We start from the raw sequence: 18,247 nt of genomic DNA, 5'->3' as shown, positions 1-18,247 counted from the left end.
TTTATACTCTGCTTCAAGGACAACACTTTTCAAGGCAAGAGATGACACAAAGGAGCCCTGGGCTGTATAAATATAGAATCTTTTTATTTTTTTGGTTAATAGATACAGTACAATTTTTGACTACATAAGAAAGCATTGTGTTCAGTGCATACATTCTTCAGACAGGAACATGGCAGACAAACATTCCTTAGTGTTACATGGCACTTGGTTTATTTTCTTTAAGTCCCAAGTTTAACTTAAATTCCAGGGTTTGGCCATTACTATTTGCAGGGAGAGACAAAAGAATTGTTGCAACCTTCTGTATTTTGCATTCACTTTATGGTAAGAAAAGGCTGATCTGAGTGTGATACTGATTCTGGCTGATTCCTGTGTTCAGGAAAACCTGGTAATGCTTTTATCTTGTGATGGAGCTATTTGCTAGTCATGTTTCCCTGCAAACATTTCCCAGTGTTGTCCAGTTGGTGCTGGTGTGAGCTAGAGACCCTTGACCCAAGGGCACCCCTTGGAGCTAGATTAGGGCTGGATCAGGTTTGTAAAGCAGGATAGGACAGGACAAGGCAGGGCCAGCACCCAGTGTGGAGCAACCTGGAGAAGGTCAGTCACGCGCTGTTGACTGGCCACTTACAGGATCATGTGTCAATTGCCATTCCTGCCCCACAGAGGAGTGAAAAGACCAAGAGAGAAGTGCCTGGACACCCCAGGTGAGCTATGGCCTTTGCCAAGCAGGCTGAGGGAGGAGCAGTGCTCCTGCTAGCAGGGTGTCTTCAGCAGAGCAGTTCATGCCTGCAGGAAGCCTTAAACAGACACCTCCAGCATTCTGTGGGTTCCAATTTCAGTGGTTTTGTTGGAGACTGTTTCTCAAACTATAGGTTTTTTTCTTACCTTCCTTGATATCCTGAATTGCTGGTGCAGGCCCAGCATCCTGGTTAGGACCTCTTTTTGTGAGGATAACTTGGAAGAACTGAAGAGAAACCTCACTGTTTGAGAGAGGACCAGGAGAAGGATGAGATTCACAGAGGTAGTCACCAACCTTTGTTTTGCTCCAGATACCAATATGGAAAAATCAATAGATTCAAAAGCTTGTCTCCTTCAGGGAAGGATACAGAGAGGTTCCCAGATAAACCAATTTAAACTAGTTTTCCTTGCCTATATTAGAGAAAAATTTGATGTGAAGAGAAGCTTGCTTAGATTATCTAGTTCAGCCTCTGCAAATGCAGAGTGTATAGGAAATAGCAAAGTGAAATGAGTCCTATAACTGATCTTATTCAAAAGACAGAAAAGCAAAGACTCTGAAGAACAAATTGAGAAGTAGATGAAAAGGGGAGAGAGGAAACCAGACTGTTAAAAGCACCAGCCTGAGCAACAACATGGAGGTGAAGGCACTTATCCTTGGACACCTGTGTGGCAGGTGATTGTTGGAGAGAAGACAACATGTTTTGAGGTCAGCTCAAGAGTTCTTTTGCCCTAATCCTCTGGGGCTACAAGAGGAGAAAACCAGTAGGAGTAAGAGCACCGTTGAAAAAAAAAAAAAAAACCAAGGTACATGTTAACAGCAGATACCACTGAGCACAGGTTAGATAAAGCAGGTGGTGACAAGTCAAGTAAGAATCCCTGAGAAGTCTGAAAAAATATAAAACATCACATTAGAGTTTGGCCCCTTCTGATCCTCTAGCCAATACACCTCAATTGAAATGGAGGCAGTGGAAATTCCTTGCCTTTACCATGAGCTGTGTGGTGACACTTCCAGGAATGAGATAAACCTGCCAGATTCCTCCAGATTCCTGCTTCCTAACTGAAACTACTTGATGTGGAGAGTGGGTGAGAGGCAGAGATAATCACAGCCAAGAGAACTGCTATGAAATGGCACTAGTAGGTACTGTAAACTGGAGCCTGGCCTGCAAGCATTAGTGAAATGTTTAGTAACTATACTTTAAATTTGTTATGTCTGAGTATCTCTCTTGACTAAAATGTTACAAATTTTACCATATAAATGAATTACTATATTTGTTTCTACTGTGTAAATTATATACATCATTGTAAGAAAAGAACAATCATTAAATTAAGGGAGGAGAGAAGGTCAAACAAAATATTAGTAAATAAAATAGAAGACATGTTCAGTAATACTTTTCAGGCAATACTTCTGCTTATTACATTTACTATAAGGAGGAAAAAATCTTCCACTCAAAATAAACATTGGAAACACAGCTGCCCAAATATCAGTCACTTGCCATTTCCAGAACTTCTTGAAGAAACCCTTGAAGGTCACAGCTGCAGGTCCAGAGGGTGTCTTTGCTCTCAGAAGACCTGGCCAGTGATACTGCCCAAGACAACTGTTGATTTCTCACTGCAGAGGAGCCCCCAGTGTCCAGGGTCTGTCAGTGCCACCCATGTTTTAAAACGTATGGAGCAGTTGGGTCTGGTTCTGTTCTCATCTCATGTGAGACAGAGGGGCTGATTTGGGGGGCTGTGGCTCCCCCTGCCTGCTTGGGGCCTGCTCAGGAGCTGTGCTTCATGTTCCTCTGGGCTCAGAGAAACCTCCACAGTTCATCCTTCCTCAAGTGGAAAGATGGTGTACTCAGCTCTCCAGAAGCAGACAGTTCACCCAGCAGTGTTTCCTGTTCTTTTTTCAAAATAGCATAACTTGAGGCTTTTCCCCTATACATACTTATTTTAAAGTTTATAAGCAAAGGTTTTTAAACACTAATTTTCTTATCCTACAGAGCAAGGCACAATAACAAACCATCTCACACTGATGCCATTAACAGCAGAGCCAGACAAACTGTCTGTACCTGTCTTTCTTTTTTCCAGGGGAATAAGTTCCTTCCAAAAGAAGTGATTGATTAGTTGAGCAGAGGTATAGATAATGAATTTCCTCATTGAAAAACTGATCCAATGAGCTTTCTGGGGCTCATCAGATGAATGCCTTCCCAGTAGTTTATTCTGCTATATGACCAGCACTACTTAATACATAGGTACTAAAATACAAACAAGTGCAAAAAAAGGCCATAAAGCAACTACAGACCACAGCTATGCAGCAGGCCCTCTATGCACAAGGGGCTCATGAGCTACTGCAGGAGATTTCCTTATTATGTTGGATCTGAAGTTGAGGAGAAGTGCAGTTCCCAGGAGCCTGTACTTCAGATGCTTCAGCATTCACAGTTAACAGGGTGTGGGTTTGGAGATTTGTTCCTCCTTTGATAATACCTGAGGCTTGTTTTGTTTACTTCAAATGTAACCAACTGTAACTGATCACCCAGAGATTATTTTCTTCACTGCTTCAAGGGTGTTCAGGCTGTCTTTGTCAAGGTAACTGAATTGGTTTGCAAGTGTTGGATTTAGGTGGTTTTTCTTTAGTTTGTAATCGTGAAGAAAAAAATATCCTTCTCTGAAAAAGTAAAATCAGCATGAAATCTAAGAGGAAAAGGGTCAGGCAGACCTTGGAAGAAACTGTACAGATTTACAGATCCTAGTAACTTAGGAGGTGATAGCTTTGACTGTCAATGAACATGTTTCTCATCCTTGGTTTTTATACTTGCTACCTTTTCCCTTCCTAGATTTCTGAAGTCAGCTCTGACTGTTACATAACACACTAAATGACAAGGGTTATGTTTTTTTTGAAGCTGTGTGCATGTGTGGGCTATGCATGGGACCTGGGTACACAGACTTGCAGACCAACAGTCCCTGCCACACAGCTTTTGAGCAGGGAGCAACACACTTTGAGTTTCTCAAATGTGAGAATTTGTGATCCGTTCAGTCCTGCAGGATTAAGCTGCAAAAAAAGCTTTAAATTACCATGAACCCATGCAGAGCTTTGCATATCATACAATGCTTACCCTGGCAAGGCAGAGACAAGTATGTGCCACATGATTACAGCTTAGCATGGGCTGGTGTTCCCAGGATCCAACCATGGGGCACCTGCCACAGAACTTGAAGGAAATTTTTTTTCTTATTAGTAAATGGCCTATGTGTGGAAAGGAAGTGTAAAAATGCTGGTGCCTCAAGGCTGTATGTGCATTTGTATGGAACACTGGTTTTTGATGGGTATTTTATGCACACTGACAGATGTGCACGTGTGCTGGGAAATTCTGTCTATTTAGGCTTAAGGTTCTTACTTAAGGCAGTGATTTGGCCTTGCAATTGTTGCAGCTGCACCTCCAGCAAGGTTCCCCATTGCATGTATGCTAGAGAAACAGCTGTTTGGGCAAGGAGAAAACACAAAATTATTCAAGGCCATTGGATGCCCTGGTGGCCTGAAAGGCCAGCCTGCCTCTGGACACACAAGTGCTACCTGCTTTCTCTGTGCCATCTCATTGTTAGGAGTGTTCCTACAGACAGTGGAAATGATTAAATCACAAATTATAACACAATATTTTGGATTTCAAAGTATTTCAGTGATTATCTATGGAAGTTGAGTTCCCAAGTTAAGAATGATGTTTCAGTTTTGGATTTTCTCCAGAAGCAAAACATCAGTGTGTGTGGCTGTTGTTTTCAACTGATCCCTCACAGCGTCACTCTCAGCAGTCCCTGCAGGGTGTGTGCAGGACCAATAGAATGAATTTTGTTTTCACAACTGGCTTGACATGACTCTTGGGAACTCTTATGGAGTGAAATATGAAGAAAGGAACTTGAAAATCTGCAGAGGCCAGTGCCTCCCCAGCCTGGGGAGAAGGGAATAGAAGCAGTTCTGGGTTGCAGCTTCTACTTAGAATTCTGATAGACAGAATTTTAATGTACTGCATGTGTTGCAACAGGCCTTTAAAGATAGCAAAAAAAGATGCTTCTGAAATGTTTCTATTCGCACCAGAGATGTGCTAGAAGAAACATATGAACCATTGTCCTGTCAGATTTCCCTTTCATTTTTACCCAGCCTCTTCATCCAGGCATAGAGGTGTGTCAGGATCTTGTGTGGTGAAGAGAGGTGCAAGCTGCTCTGTGCCCTGCTGGGCTGATTACACTGGAGGGGCTGAGTAGTGAATGACAGAGTTGTAATCTGGAGGTGGGCTGTGGCATTCCAGGTTTGGATCCATAGGAAGCAGAACAGAGTCTTCCAGTGTGAAGTCCATGGTGTCCTCTTCTACCTGCACTGCTGGCTGGTATTTAACAGCCTCACGGTCATGATCAGACAAGATGGACTCTTTGCTCTTGCTGACAGCTCTCCGCCTGTTGAGAATAAACAGTGTAACATGTTGGCCCTTTCTCAAAAGGTGCTGTGTCTCTGTGATTAGTGGTGAAAATTCTTTAAAAAATAAGTATATAAAGCATTTCAATTGACCTTTGCAGCATCCTGTAAGACAATGACATTTTGCCCATTGGCTAAGGGAACTGTTCTGCATTTCAAATAACTCAATGTTTTAAAAGTAGATCTAGGAGTAAATCCAGGGTCCTGTTGCCCTGTCTTTTTAGATTACCACATCTCAGTGCACTTTGTACGTCTTAGTTATAAATGCACCTGTCCTATTACATACAATATTATTCTCTCTCATTTTTCTGACACAGGTCAGTAAAAATTTGTCTTTTCTGAAAGCAGAACTGAAGGCTATGACTTTTCTTTAAGGATAACAAAGCATGAAAGAATGAATAATCCATGTCAGTCTCTAAAAAGATCCTGAAAGCAAGTGTTGTGTGGAATACTCTTGCAGTGTAGGGCAAAAAACTCTTACATCCTCTAGGCCTTTAAAATTCCTGAGCAGCACGTTGATGACGGGCAGTGCTGTTCAGCATTACTACAACTGGCCTGTAAATGATGCAATTAAGGGAGCCAGTTCTCATTTTCTGCTGTCTTCCCTTATTAAAGGTGATGAAGGTGGTGGGAGAGAAGCAACTTTGATCTCATAGAGCAACCTCAGCATCAAAAGTAGGAGAACCCCAGAGAGGGTTTGTATCACAAAGTGACCTTGAGGAGCAGCAAGTGTTGTGGAGGAAAAAAGAGGTACTTTCTGTCCTAGGCTGCCTTACAAGTAAAGTTTTGTTAAGCCTGATTTCCTCTGTACAAGGAATTAATTGGAAGAGGTGTGGAGAGTTGTGTTGGTTCTCAAAGGGATCTCAATGCATGGGTGGCTTTTGAACCTCTCCAGTGTGCTCAGGGGCCCTTTAACTTGTGTCTCTGGGCTGAGCCTCCCTCACAGCCTGGCTATGGCATTGCTCGTGTCTCCAGTCAGTAGAACTTGTCAATGTGTCTAGGGGAGTTTAACATCAGGCAGCGTTCAAGGGCTGTGTGTATTTTGTGTTTAAAGGAGCATGAAGCTACATTGTACTGACCCTAAACCAAATCTGAATAATCAGCAGTTCAGCAAATAACTGTGTAGTTCATTGCACTTATTTTATTTGTAGTACTGCAGTGCTTACAGGGATTCAGAATGTGGTGCTTTAGAAAGCAAAGTCAGTTCCTGCTCCAGGAAGCAAAACAATAGCTAAGAGACAGGGGCAGTAACTGGAGGAAGGGGAACAAAAATCATGACCAGAGAAGCAGAGGGAAGACACAGACTGTGCACTGTCCTGGTTCTGTGGGTGTTCAGCACAGGGAATTGCTGCAGATTGAGAGCAGGGTGGTGCTTGGTGTGGCAGAGTTGTAACACTCAGCAGCCCCACCTCCTTCCAGCTATGAAAGAGGAAATGTGAGCTGGTAGGTGTTATGCTGCTGGGATGTTAGAAGTTGTGTTATCTTGTCTCTGAACCTGGAACCTGTCAAAAGCTTCAGTTTTCCCACAAGCTGCAGATATTCTCAGTCTGGCTGACAGAGCTAGTGTCAGTGTCTTCACTTAAAATTTTTCCTATTTCTGGAAAGATCAGCAGTGGGTGTGGATAATGCAGTGCATCGGCTGGAGCAGAGCACTGGCTTATGGCTCAAGCACATTCAACAGCTTGTAGGGTCCAGCTGTAAATCATAAATATATATCTGTTCTCTTCTTGGGGGATTATGTGGAGTAGGTGATGCTCTGTATATGACAGTTCATGAAGCCAGTCATTCTAAGCCAGCAGCTTGGCTTTTTCAAATACATAGCCAACAAAGCTAATACCAGAGGCAGTATAGGCCCACTGCTGAATGAGGTGGGTGCCCTGGTGACAGAGGATATGAAGAAGGCAGAGGTGCTGAATGCCTTCTTTGCCTCTGTCTTTACTTCTGCAGGCTTTTCCCATGAGCCCCAGATTCATATAACCCCAGAAGTAGTCAAGATAGGTGAGGACATAGTAGATGAGGATTGGGTTAGGGATCAGTTGCATAATCTGGACATCCATAAATCGATGGGTCCGGATGAAATGCATCCAAGGGTGCTGAGGGAGCTGGCGGAGGTCATTGCTAGTCCACTCTCCATCATCTTCGGTAAGTCATGGGTAACAGGAGAGGTGCCTGAGGACTGGAGGATAGCAAATGTCACTCCAGTCTACAAGAAGGGCAAGAAGGAGGACCCGGGTAACTATAGACCGGTCAGCCTCACCTCCATCCCTGGAAAGGTAATGGAACAACTTGTCCTTGGCACTATCTCTAGACATATCAAGGAGATGGGGGTCATCAAGAGCAGTCAACATGGTTTTACCAAGGGTAAGTCATGTTTGACTAACCTCATAGCCTTCTATGAGGAAATTACTAGGTGGATAGATGATGGTAGAGCGGTAGATGTGGTCTATCTTGATTTCAGTAAAGCATTTGACACCGTCTCCCACAGCATCCTTGTAGATAAGTTGATCAAGTATGGGTTTGATGATCAGGCAGTGAGGTGGATCAAGAACTGGTTGAAAGGAAGAAGTCAGAGAGTTGTAGTCAATGGGGCAAAATCTAGTTGGAGGCCTGTGACTAGTGGAGTCCCTCAGGGGTCGGTACTGGGACCGGTGTTGTTCAATATCTTCATCAACGACCTGGATGAGGGCACAGAATGTACCCTCAGCAAGTTTGCTGATGACACCAAGCTGGGAGGAGTGGCTGACACACCAGAAGGCTGTGCTGCCATTCAGAGAGACTTAGACAGGCTGGAGACTTGGGCGGGGAAAAACCTGATGAAGTTTAACAAGAGCAAGTGTAGAGTTTTGCATTTGGGGAAGAAAAACGCCATGCACCAGTACAGGTTGGGGGCTGACCTGCTGGAGAGCAGTGTAGGTGAAAGGGACCTGGGGGTCATGGTAGACAGGAGGATGACCATGAGCCAGCAGTGTGCCCTTGTGGCTAAGAAGGCCAATGGCATCCTGGGGTGTATTAGAAAGGGTGTGGTTAGTAGGTCAAGAGAGGTTCTCCTCCCCCTCTATTCTGCATTGGTGAGGCCACATCTGGAATATTGTGTCCAGTTCTGGGCCCCTCAGTTCAAGAAGGACAGGGAAGTGCTTGAAAGAGTCCAGCGCAGAGCCACAAGGATGATTAAGGGAGTGGAACATCTCCCTTATGAGGAAAGGCTGAGGGAGCTGGGTCTCTTTAGTTTGGAGAAAAGGAGACTGAGGGGTGACCTCATCAATGTTTACAAATATGTAAAGGGTGAGTGTCAAGACGATGGAGTTAAGCTTTTTTCAGTGAAGACCAGTGATAGGACAAGGGGTAATGGATACAAGTTGGAGCATAGGAGGTTTAAGATGAATATCAGGAAAAATTTTTTTACTGTAAGAGTGACAGAGCACTGGAACAGGCTGCCCAGAGAGGTTGTGGAGTCTCCTTCGCTGGAGACATTCAAAACCCGCCTGGATGCCTTCCTGTGTGATGTGCTCTAGGTGACCCTGCTCTGGCAGGGGGGTTGGACTAGATGATCTTTCGAGGTCCCTTCCAACCCCTAGGATTCTATGATTCTATGATTCTATGATTCTATGATGTGTGCAGCCAATTCAGATGTAACAAACAGCTGCAACTCTCATCAGCTGCAAGGGGAGGCTGGTGCTTTGTGGCTGGCCTTGTTTTAGTGTGCTGTGGTGGCCTTCCACAGCATGTGTGCATCTCCAGCTTTGTCTCTAGGGAATAAACCTAGGACCCCTGGCTTACGAGCCAGCCCACCATGTCTTGCACATCTAGAGTAAACTTGGGTTCTGTAACTTCTAAAATGCAAAGGCAGAGAGTATAGACTAAAGCTAAAGTTACTGTGCTTTTAGTAAAGCTCAAGGCATTGAAGCCAAACCTATTGAGTGGCAAAATAGAAATTCTAAACCAAATAATAACTCTGAGAACTTCCACAAAAATGTCACACGCTCTGCTTTTGCAATATAAGTTTTTCCTCTTTGTCCAGAAGAAAATGTGAGTGGAAACTTCTGTATACTGTACATTTGGCAGCTGTCACTTTCTAGACATACACACTTTCTCTGTAGCTAAATTCTTCCCTGGCATGTAGGATGGAAACACAACTTCACTGCTTATCTTGTATTTTTTGTTGTTACTGAGTTCTGTTGACTCATGTCAGACAATTCCATGGATGCTCTGGCTTCTAATTTGCCAGGTATTTAAGTTGTCTGTGGAAACAGAGAGAAGCTTGAAAGTATCTGTTTAATTTGGCCCCCAGCCTTCATATCTGAGTGCTGGTGAAAAAGAAAGGTTACTAGGGTTTAGTTTGACCACACAATGGGAAATTTTCAGACCCATGTTGATTCCCAGCAAATGCTCTTGCTAGGTTTCTGCCCCTGGAGATCAGGAGACTGGATATTGGGGAATAACTCGGCCTATTGCTGAAATCACGCTGGTGTTTGAATAAGGACTCTTAAATGCTGACATCTGATATTTGCTCTCAGGGTGGAAAGCTGAGGAGTTAGGTCAGAAGCAAATCTTGTCATTAGTTGTCTTATGGCAGACCAAAATGCAATTAACTTTCAAAACTATTCCTTTCATCTACATGCATTTCTTAAATTAAAGCTATCCAGGGCTCTTTGCATTTTCCCTTTTAATGCTCTATATTACTGGCACTTCAATCTACTTTGTTCATGCTCAGCAATAGAGAAATGTACATTTGCTTAGACTGTATGTTGGAAAATGAGACTGCAGCATCCCTTTTCTGCCTGTCCTTGAAATCTCATTTGCTCCTTAGAAACTGCCATGCTGAGCCAGACATCAGCCTTGCCTCCAGCCCTGGTCAGGACCTGATGCATCAGAGGAAAGCAAAAACCCTTTCATGCTCTGAGCCAATTGTACAGCCCTCTGTAAGATAGGAAAATTCTCCCTGAGCCCCACTGATAAACATTTTCTGACTTAAGGCATTAGGTTTGATTCATCACATAATTAGGCAGCTTCAGAAGTTAATAATGGTTATGTAATTAAATTTCATTAAAAGCTAGCCATTACTTGGCTCAGTACTTCTCCTGGGTTGGCATTCCACTGCCCCAAAAGGTATTTCCTTACTCATTTGGCTTCTGCCTGACTTCTGAGTGCTTCAGTTGCAGGAGGGGATGAGAGCTGTTCAGTTTTGATAAATCTGCTCATAGCTTAGGATGCCTCAGCCCAGTCCCACCTGACTGTTGGTGTTCTTAGCATGGCCTAGCACTACAGATTAAGGACATGAACACTGATATGCATCTGAAATAACTTTTTTCACCAAGCTGGCCACATTTTACCCAATTTGTTCACCAAGCTGGCCACATTTTACCCAGTCAGCAGAATGTGGTGAGCTGGACTTCTTAGAGAAGATACCTGCAAGCTGGGGAGGCTTCTGGGGGAAAGTACAAAAATGTGAGAGCCCTGGAGGAACCAACACTAGAAGATTAGAAGAATCCAAATAGGTGTCAGCAAATGAGCTGAATGTGACATTCATAATTACCAGCAAATCTTGGCTACACTTCAGGCTGTATTTCTATAGTGTCCCTGAGCCTTGTGCCAGTGTTGAGCCTGTTAGAGGTAAAACCAAGTGAGGCAGAGGAACCTACTGGTGTTGACTCATGTTGGTTGGTAACTGGGAGCCTGTCAGTGGGACTGTGTCAAGCAGCCTGACTCTCACCAAGCTTGGGCTGTGTGCTGTGGCACAGACGTGTAGTGTCTGAGTGGTGACACAGTCTGGTCAGTTGTGCTCCTGACAAGCTTGGCCAACTGCATCCCAGTGCTGGGTAGTGGGACTGTTACCAGTTTCCAGTTTTACTGTGTGGGTCAGATTTCCTGTGACTGATGAAGCTGAAAAGTAGGAATTAAACTAGATGAAGGAAAAGTTAGCCTGAATGTGAAGTGATCTTCTGTAATCTTTCTAGTTTTCTGGAGAGGTGTCAAAGTTATTTGGAAGATATTACAGGGGACAATTCTGTATTAGCTTGAATGAGACTTTCATCCTACCTTATGAACCAAAGATTTTGTTTAGAAGTAGAAAAATACTGGAATCACCAGAGAGCTGGGAAATCATTACTGGAGCAGTTTATTTTATGTGAGAGGGAGCCAGTTTCTATTAGCCTAAATCTCAGGGTCGATGAGTTGAAGAGGACATGGAGAAAGAGGTTGCTGCAAGATGAATCACTCTTCCCAGTGAGGGACTCTACAGCACCAGGTGTAGCACTTACTATCTGTGCTGTGGAGAAGCTCCTACTGCTTTGCAATAAGACACACAAGTATCTTGCCCTCAATAGGAAACACTAATAGTCTGAGTCCATGGAACTCCCAGTCCTGTTCAGGAGCTGTGCTTAGGGAAAGAGGAGAAATTGGGCTGTTGCCAAGTAGAGCAGTTTGTCTCATGACCACATCTCATCATAACATGTAGGAGCTTCAGGGCTTTACAACAGCTTTCATAGGTGTTTAATGAGGCACAGAGTGAGAATGATTTTTTTTTTACATTTTTAATGAAGGAAAAGGGTTATTTCTTCTGATAGTTATGACTGATTCACAGTTTGCTTTTAATACATTTTAGATGGGGTGCTGTGCAGTAGGAATATAATCTTGGGTTCCCCTCTGGCAGTATCAGTGCATGAGTAGTCTACTAGCATGGAGAACTCAAGGGCATCAAGAATTCATTGTTTTGAAGCACCTCTAAATACCAAGTGCAGCTAAAAGTTTGATCAGGCTAAAGTCACCCACTCATTGAGACTGTGTCCCCTTGCATGTGAGGCACAGTTGGCCAGCTGGCCCTGACACTCCCTCCAGCACTCAGAAAGCAGGGAGTTGAAAAGCTCTGCAGTCAAAACCAAGCTGGGCCCACAGCCCTTCACTATTCCCATTGTAGTCCTTGGCACTGTAGGCATGCAATACAATCCTAGAAAAAAGCAGCTTAAATAACTGCTGAATAGCTACTCATTCAAAGTTACTCATAGTTTGAGGAGCTCAAGTCAGGTCATAGTGCAAGGTGCTGCACAGATCTATCTGTGTGCTCATCACAGACAAAAATCTCCTCAAACTAAGTTCTGCAAGGAACAAACATATTTCCATGCTTCATTTTTCTGAGATGTTGCAAAAGGATTCTAGCCTGATCAGCTGGGTTGCATTTTGGTTGGGCACCCTGTACTTGGGCATGAATGCCTGATGCTCCTGAGCAAAATCAGTTTGTTTGGATATTATTGACTTGCCTTAGGCCCAGGTTTGCTCTGGCAAAGGCAGAGTCTGCAGTGCTGTGATCTGGATGCAGCATCCAGAGCCTCACCCAGCTGGTGTCATGGGACTTGGCCAGAACCAGATAGGTAATTTCAGAGCAACTGAAGATAATTGAGTTGGGGAGAAGGGAGAGGGATGGAGGGAGGACTACTGAGCAGATATCAAACTTGTTATAGGTTTAAACAATAACTTGATTATAGAGTCTCTGGGAGAATTTTAAAGCAGTGCTTGGCAGTAGCCTGTTAATATTATGAGATGAAATCTGACACCTGAGTCATCCCATCATTAAATCCCCTCTAAGCTGAATGTGCTTTCTTGAATGCTAACTCCAGGGTCATTATCCTAGTCAGTCTTTCTGTCCCTCACTGCAGCTGCTGTTGTGACTTTATACTTCAGCAGCATAAAATGCTTAGAGCTCAGAATTGGGTAGTCCAGTCTAACAGTGGTGTCCCAGGCTCACAGTATCAGATTCATCTTCAAGAAACTCTTGACACTGACACTCCATGGTGTGTAGTGTTGCCAAATTTTAAACTCAACAGAGAAATGAATGCAAGATAAATAAACAGCAGGATCTGGGCAAAAATAATAAATGCAGCCACCCTGGTTTAGAAAACATGCTAAGCCTTTGAACAGTTTTGTTTTAGAAAAGGAAGACTGTTTGAAAAGGATCCAGGGTAAATGTTTTTGGTAGAGAGAGATACAAAATTAACAAGGGTGACTTTATCTCCCCTATTAAACCAGCACTCTCTTCTGACCTCTCCTAGACTATTCTCTATGCTTTTGAGGTTTGTTTTTCAAGTTAGTAGTGCAGAAACACCAAGTGGTGTCATGTCCTCAAATGAGAGGGCATCAGGATGCTTGGTGACTATGTAAAAAATGTTATTTGTGCCAATGAGAGTCTGCAAGATTAACAAAAAGATAAGCTGACAAAATAGCTTTCTCAGCTGGGCCTCAAACACTCAATGAAGGATGTGGCCAAGCAAAAACACAGCTCTGTCCATTCAGTGGTAGGTAGGGTTCTGGGAATGAGGAGACAGCAAACATAGCATGCTGCAGAGTTTGCTTTCATACCAGACCTCTGTGAAGATGGCCCTTTGTGGTCTGGCTGGCACAGAGGGTATCGGGTATCTCCTGACAAATGGAATTGCTATGAAAGTGCTGACTGTAAATGGGGAGAACCCTCATGGTATGAGTCAGGCAGAGATCCACCAAACCCAGCAGAGCCCTGTTACTTCACATTCACTCCCAGTGGGCCTGATATCAGCTCAGAAGGCTTTCCTGGCAGTCTTGAGAGAACAGGCTGTTCTGGGGTTTTTGTGTTTCTACCTCTAGCTGGCTGTTGATTTTTCTGACTTCTCAGCAGAAAGCCTGGGAGGGGGAGAAAAAGAACCTTCCTCTGCCAACTGTTCATCTAAATGGGAGAAATGCAGTAGGGGGAAGAGCAGTCAGAGGTGACTGACAGAAATCTTTAGAAGGATAAATTCTGTCAGGGAGGCTGTCTGTGCATGTGTTGGATTTGTGTCAACATGACACCATGCAATAAAGAGAGGGAAATCAGCCCAGGTGAAGCAGCATAGTAATGCAGTTCCTGACATTTGAGCTCTTTTTTTTTTTTAGAGCTGATGCCATTTGGTCTCCATAGCAATGCACTGTGCTGTGCAGAAATCCTCTCAGAATGTGCATAGGATAAAACCATGGAACAATGTCTAGATCTGCTGATTGCCCAGCAAGTACAACACTTAGACAGTACTTCAGGGAAAATACTGCTGAACAACATTATTCCCAAAGGTCACACTCAAGTCCAGCAGAATCTGTAGCATCTGAAAAGTCCCTGTTAGTGCTGCAAGGTTCAGGAACAAAATTTCCATTTTTGGAAGCATTGTTCTGGATGGGACACTGTCCTAAAAGGAAATACCAAGAGGTACTTACGCTAGAGCCATGATCCCATACGGCCAAGAACGGATTTCCAGCCTCTTCGGGCTTTTTATCTCATCTGATGTCAACACCATCCCGCTGTCTGACTCCTGAGCAGTGAAGGGAAAACAACATCAGGAAGGTGGCAAACTATTATGACAGCATGGAGCACTTAAGTTCAAAACGGCTTGCCATGGAAGTGGAAGAAAGTCAGACTAAACCATCCTTAAAGTCAGGAGAAAAGAAAAGCCAAGGAGTTTGTTAGGATACCAGATTCCAGCTATCTTTGTGATGGTATCACTTTTAGGCATGTTGATAGAACTTCACCCTATAAAACTGTCTCCTGCTACAGAGCAGACAAAGCGAGGAGAATGCAAGTTCTTCCCTGTGGCCTGAGAGGCTGGGACTCCCTGTCCCTGCAGGGAGCAGGTCAGCCAGCTGTAGATTTGTGGTGTTTCCACTGCCACTTCTGAACTGCAGCTCCCCTGGGAGCTACTAGCTTTTCTACGTAATCATGAGATTCCAGCCAACAATGTGGAGGGCAAATGTTTGCATCACAGCTCTCAGTTGTGTACTCTTTAGTCAAGTGCTTAACACATTAACATGTCCAGTTGGTGTATGAAATAAGGCCCATTTTTCAGAAGATTCTCTTATCAGGGCCTGTATTACCAGATTTATCCAGCCATTCCTGGTATTGCTGCTGTTTAGCCTGAGAATAATTACCTTGGTTTTATGATGATACAGTTCTTGAGCTGTGTTTTGAAAGAGCACCCTTAAATTGAACATATCAAAAGATAATTTGACATTTTTTAACTTCAAATTTATATTAAGCGTGAGACATGGGTACTGTCTAGGCAGCATAGCTGAGATATGAAGAGACAGAAATTAATAAAGAAAATATCCAGTAATACTGGCTCCTCAGAAAAAATCACCCTAAACACCTGCTAGAGACATACTATTAGAAACACTGACACTTGAAGGAAGTGGTAGTTCGGTATCATTTTGGCAAACCCAAGTGCTTTGCAAGGCCTCAAAGCTTAAAAGGCTCCTTGTACTTTGCTTATAGTTTGGGGTTTTTTGAGCTGTCCAACAAAACTGTCTTGACTAGTTTTAAAGCTGAGGTGCTTAAAGTTCAGTGTCAAGGCTGCAATTAAGATCAAGCTGTTACTGTGCCAAGTGCTACCCAGGTTCACAGACATGCACAGTCCTTTTTCTAAGTAATTTAAAAAATAGAAAATGTTCAGTGGGGGTTTCCTTTGCATTTGAAATATCTTGTGATGATAGAAAATTGTGTCCATCTGTCCAAATCAAAGCAAAAGACTTCAAAATGGGAAGTGAAACTCCAGTTAGTCTTATTTTACCAGTCAAACTCACTGACAGACAAAATAATCCCAGCAAATGTAAAAATGCCTTTGCTTGTTATTTACCAAATGCTTTGGTAATATGTAATATATCAGTTGTTAATAAGATTAGTCTAGAAATGTATGAAGTAAAATACTAAATAAATTAGGTCTGTCAAAACCTCAGTAGAGTGCAGCCTTTCTCTCTGGTTTTTATCTTTACCATTTCCCCTTAAAATGTGTAATCTAGAAACAATTTATCCAAGTGCTGCTTTGCACTCTGTTTTCAGAGGAATTGTTAAAAGAATATCAACAGACTCCAGATCAGTCTCACAATGGCAGGAAGGTGGGGTACAGCACTTCTGGAGTTCCTGGGCAACTCTTTGAAATAATGACCTGATCAGTATGAATGGTTTGATATTTAAGGTGACATAATAACACAAATGCACTTTGTCCAGAAGTGGATCACACCATAATTTTGCTTTAAAAGATCCTCGCTGAAATATCCCATTTTTTTCTGATCTCTTAATGTATTATTACACTTTTTTGAAACTTTTTCCCATTCATGTGAGCACTTACTCTAAAAAGCCACGAACAAGGGAGAGTTTAGGATAGTAGTGCTCATGCTGGCAGCAGCAATCTCTTCCTGATACCACATCTATCTAGTGAATGTCTTTGTCATTCAGAGGGACAGATTTTTATCCTGCAAGAGGAAAGATGCAGGAGCCAGAGAGAATTCTAAGCCCTCTAATCCCCAGGATGCACTGATAAAGGCACAGAAATTACGTCTGCCATGGTACTAGGGAGCACTGGGCATCAGTTTGTGCTAACAAGGGAGGAGATGAGCAATGTGCTGTTTGCCAAGGAGATGAAGTATCTCCAGGACAGTTGTAGCTATAGACCCTTCCCAAGACAGCTGGTCTGAGGAATGGCTCTGTCCAAGAGGGAATCTTAGCTGGAGCATGTGGGGAGTTCCCTGCCTAGCAGAGTAGACAGGCTGGCTTGTTTCCGTAAAACTCTACAGAGCTTTCTTGTGCTGCTTCTAGCCATCAGGTACTTGCCCTCTTCTTCTATGAGGTTTCCTGAGGGCTTCATGCTTCCTCCCCAGACTTTGACCTGCTTCAAATGTGCAGTACAAAATCCCTCCTTAGTGGTACAGAATATGTAACTGGGGCAAGCAGTGTGGATTGAATGTGGCCCTGCAGCCAGCAAATACCTGAGCCATGGAGAAAATTAATGAGTTGGGTTGTTTGTTTAAAGAAGGAAGAAAAAGTAGAAAGAAATAACTCCACCCTTGGAACCTGTAATCTCAGAAGAAGTCAACAAGCAGAACCATCATTCTGTAACAAAACTGGCTTTTGTTTTCCCTTGGGTGAGAATGAAACTGTTCAACTTCCTTGTGCCAGGCAGTGCCATTGAAGTAATAATAAAAATATTCACTTAGGGTGGGGAAAATCCAGAGTTAAAACCCTTTGTGTGAATCAAGTAGGGCAGGATCTGGGTTCTTGGTCTTGTTAATCCAGAACTGAATAACTTCCCCACCACCAAGTGATTGGCTGTCTAAGCCAGTCAGGATGTGTTCTGGACACACTTCCTTCAAGAGGCTCCATTTCAATGAGCTGCCATTTTCTTATGGGGGAAAAAACATTGAAATGTGTTACATAAAGCCCCTTAGCCTGATCAAAGCCAGGATAATCATGTTTGAGCTTCTCTGTAAATTATTTGTTAAACTAAAAGCAGTTTTTGTTGTTACACAGACCTCTGTGTGAGGTACCAGGGCCAAATCTTCTGCTTCATTTGAAGCTTTTTCTTACCGAATATTTCAAAAGCTCTAATAACTTTCTGGTGCTGGTGACAAGTGATCTGTGAACCTGGTGTAGAAGATCACCTCACTTACCTCATGTGTCACTTTCTCCTTTTCTACTGATACTTCATCAAATGTCTTCACACTCAGGGGTCTCTTCTTGCTGCTGTTACTGAAAGCAAGAAAGTTGAGTGGTCACCATGAAACCCAAGCAGATGCTGCACTAGTTTGTAGCTCAATTAATATCCCTGACACAGCTCAGTTTCCTGGACCAGTCTTCTTTTTTCATCTCTTGTAATTAACAAACACTGCCCTGACAAATTTGCCTGACGAGCTCCTTTAAAATAGCCTTATAGAGAGGAGGCAGCAAACAGTGCCCAGCTGCATCAAATCTATCCTTCCCTCCCACCCCCCATATATATTTTTCTTACCCAGTTTCCACTGTGCTCCAGCGATTTACACCAGTGTTCAAGTTCTCCTCCACAGGGCAAGTTTTGGAGTTAGATTCTCCATCAGGACACAGGGTGATGTTCAGTGGAATATAGTCTTTACCATCCTATATAATTAATAACATCAAAACCCCACAAAGTTAGTAAAGATGACTTTGTACTGCACCTCAGCTGTAAAAGGTTATTGTATTCTGCAGAGCTTTATACTGAAAAGGCCTAATTCTATTTATGATGTTTCTTGAAAGTGATTATGATGCTCTTCACAATATGTGGAAGTTAGAAA

The 18,247-nt window shown here is 43.2% G+C and overlaps 1 protein-coding gene across 2 annotated transcripts in view; it reads right to left on the bottom strand.

The window, feature by feature from the left end:
- Positions 1 to 63: 63 nt before the first annotated feature.
- The window catches only part of LOC127389700 (vascular endothelial growth factor receptor kdr-like), a 130,772-nt gene continuing 112,588 nt past the window's right edge, over positions 64 to 18,247 (bottom strand). For both annotated transcript variants that reach the window (XM_051630458.1, XM_051630459.1), the window contains exons 27-30: positions 17,947 to 18,071; positions 17,609 to 17,687; positions 14,387 to 14,481; positions 64 to 5,160 (exon numbers count right to left, since the gene is read on the bottom strand). In XM_051630458.1, the coding sequence (XP_051486418.1) occupies positions 4,950 to 5,160; positions 14,387 to 14,481; positions 17,609 to 17,687; positions 17,947 to 18,071 (510 nt within the window). In that variant the 3' untranslated portion in view covers positions 64 to 4,949. The remainder of the gene's footprint in view (positions 5,161 to 14,386; positions 14,482 to 17,608; positions 17,688 to 17,946; positions 18,072 to 18,247) is intronic.

This window comes from Apus apus, chromosome 12 (genome assembly GCF_020740795.1).
Source record: "Apus apus isolate bApuApu2 chromosome 12, bApuApu2.pri.cur, whole genome shotgun sequence".
In the NCBI taxonomy this organism is placed as follows: Eukaryota; Metazoa; Chordata; class Aves; order Apodiformes; family Apodidae; genus Apus; species Apus apus.
This window is presented reverse-complemented; position numbering and strand designations above follow the sequence as displayed.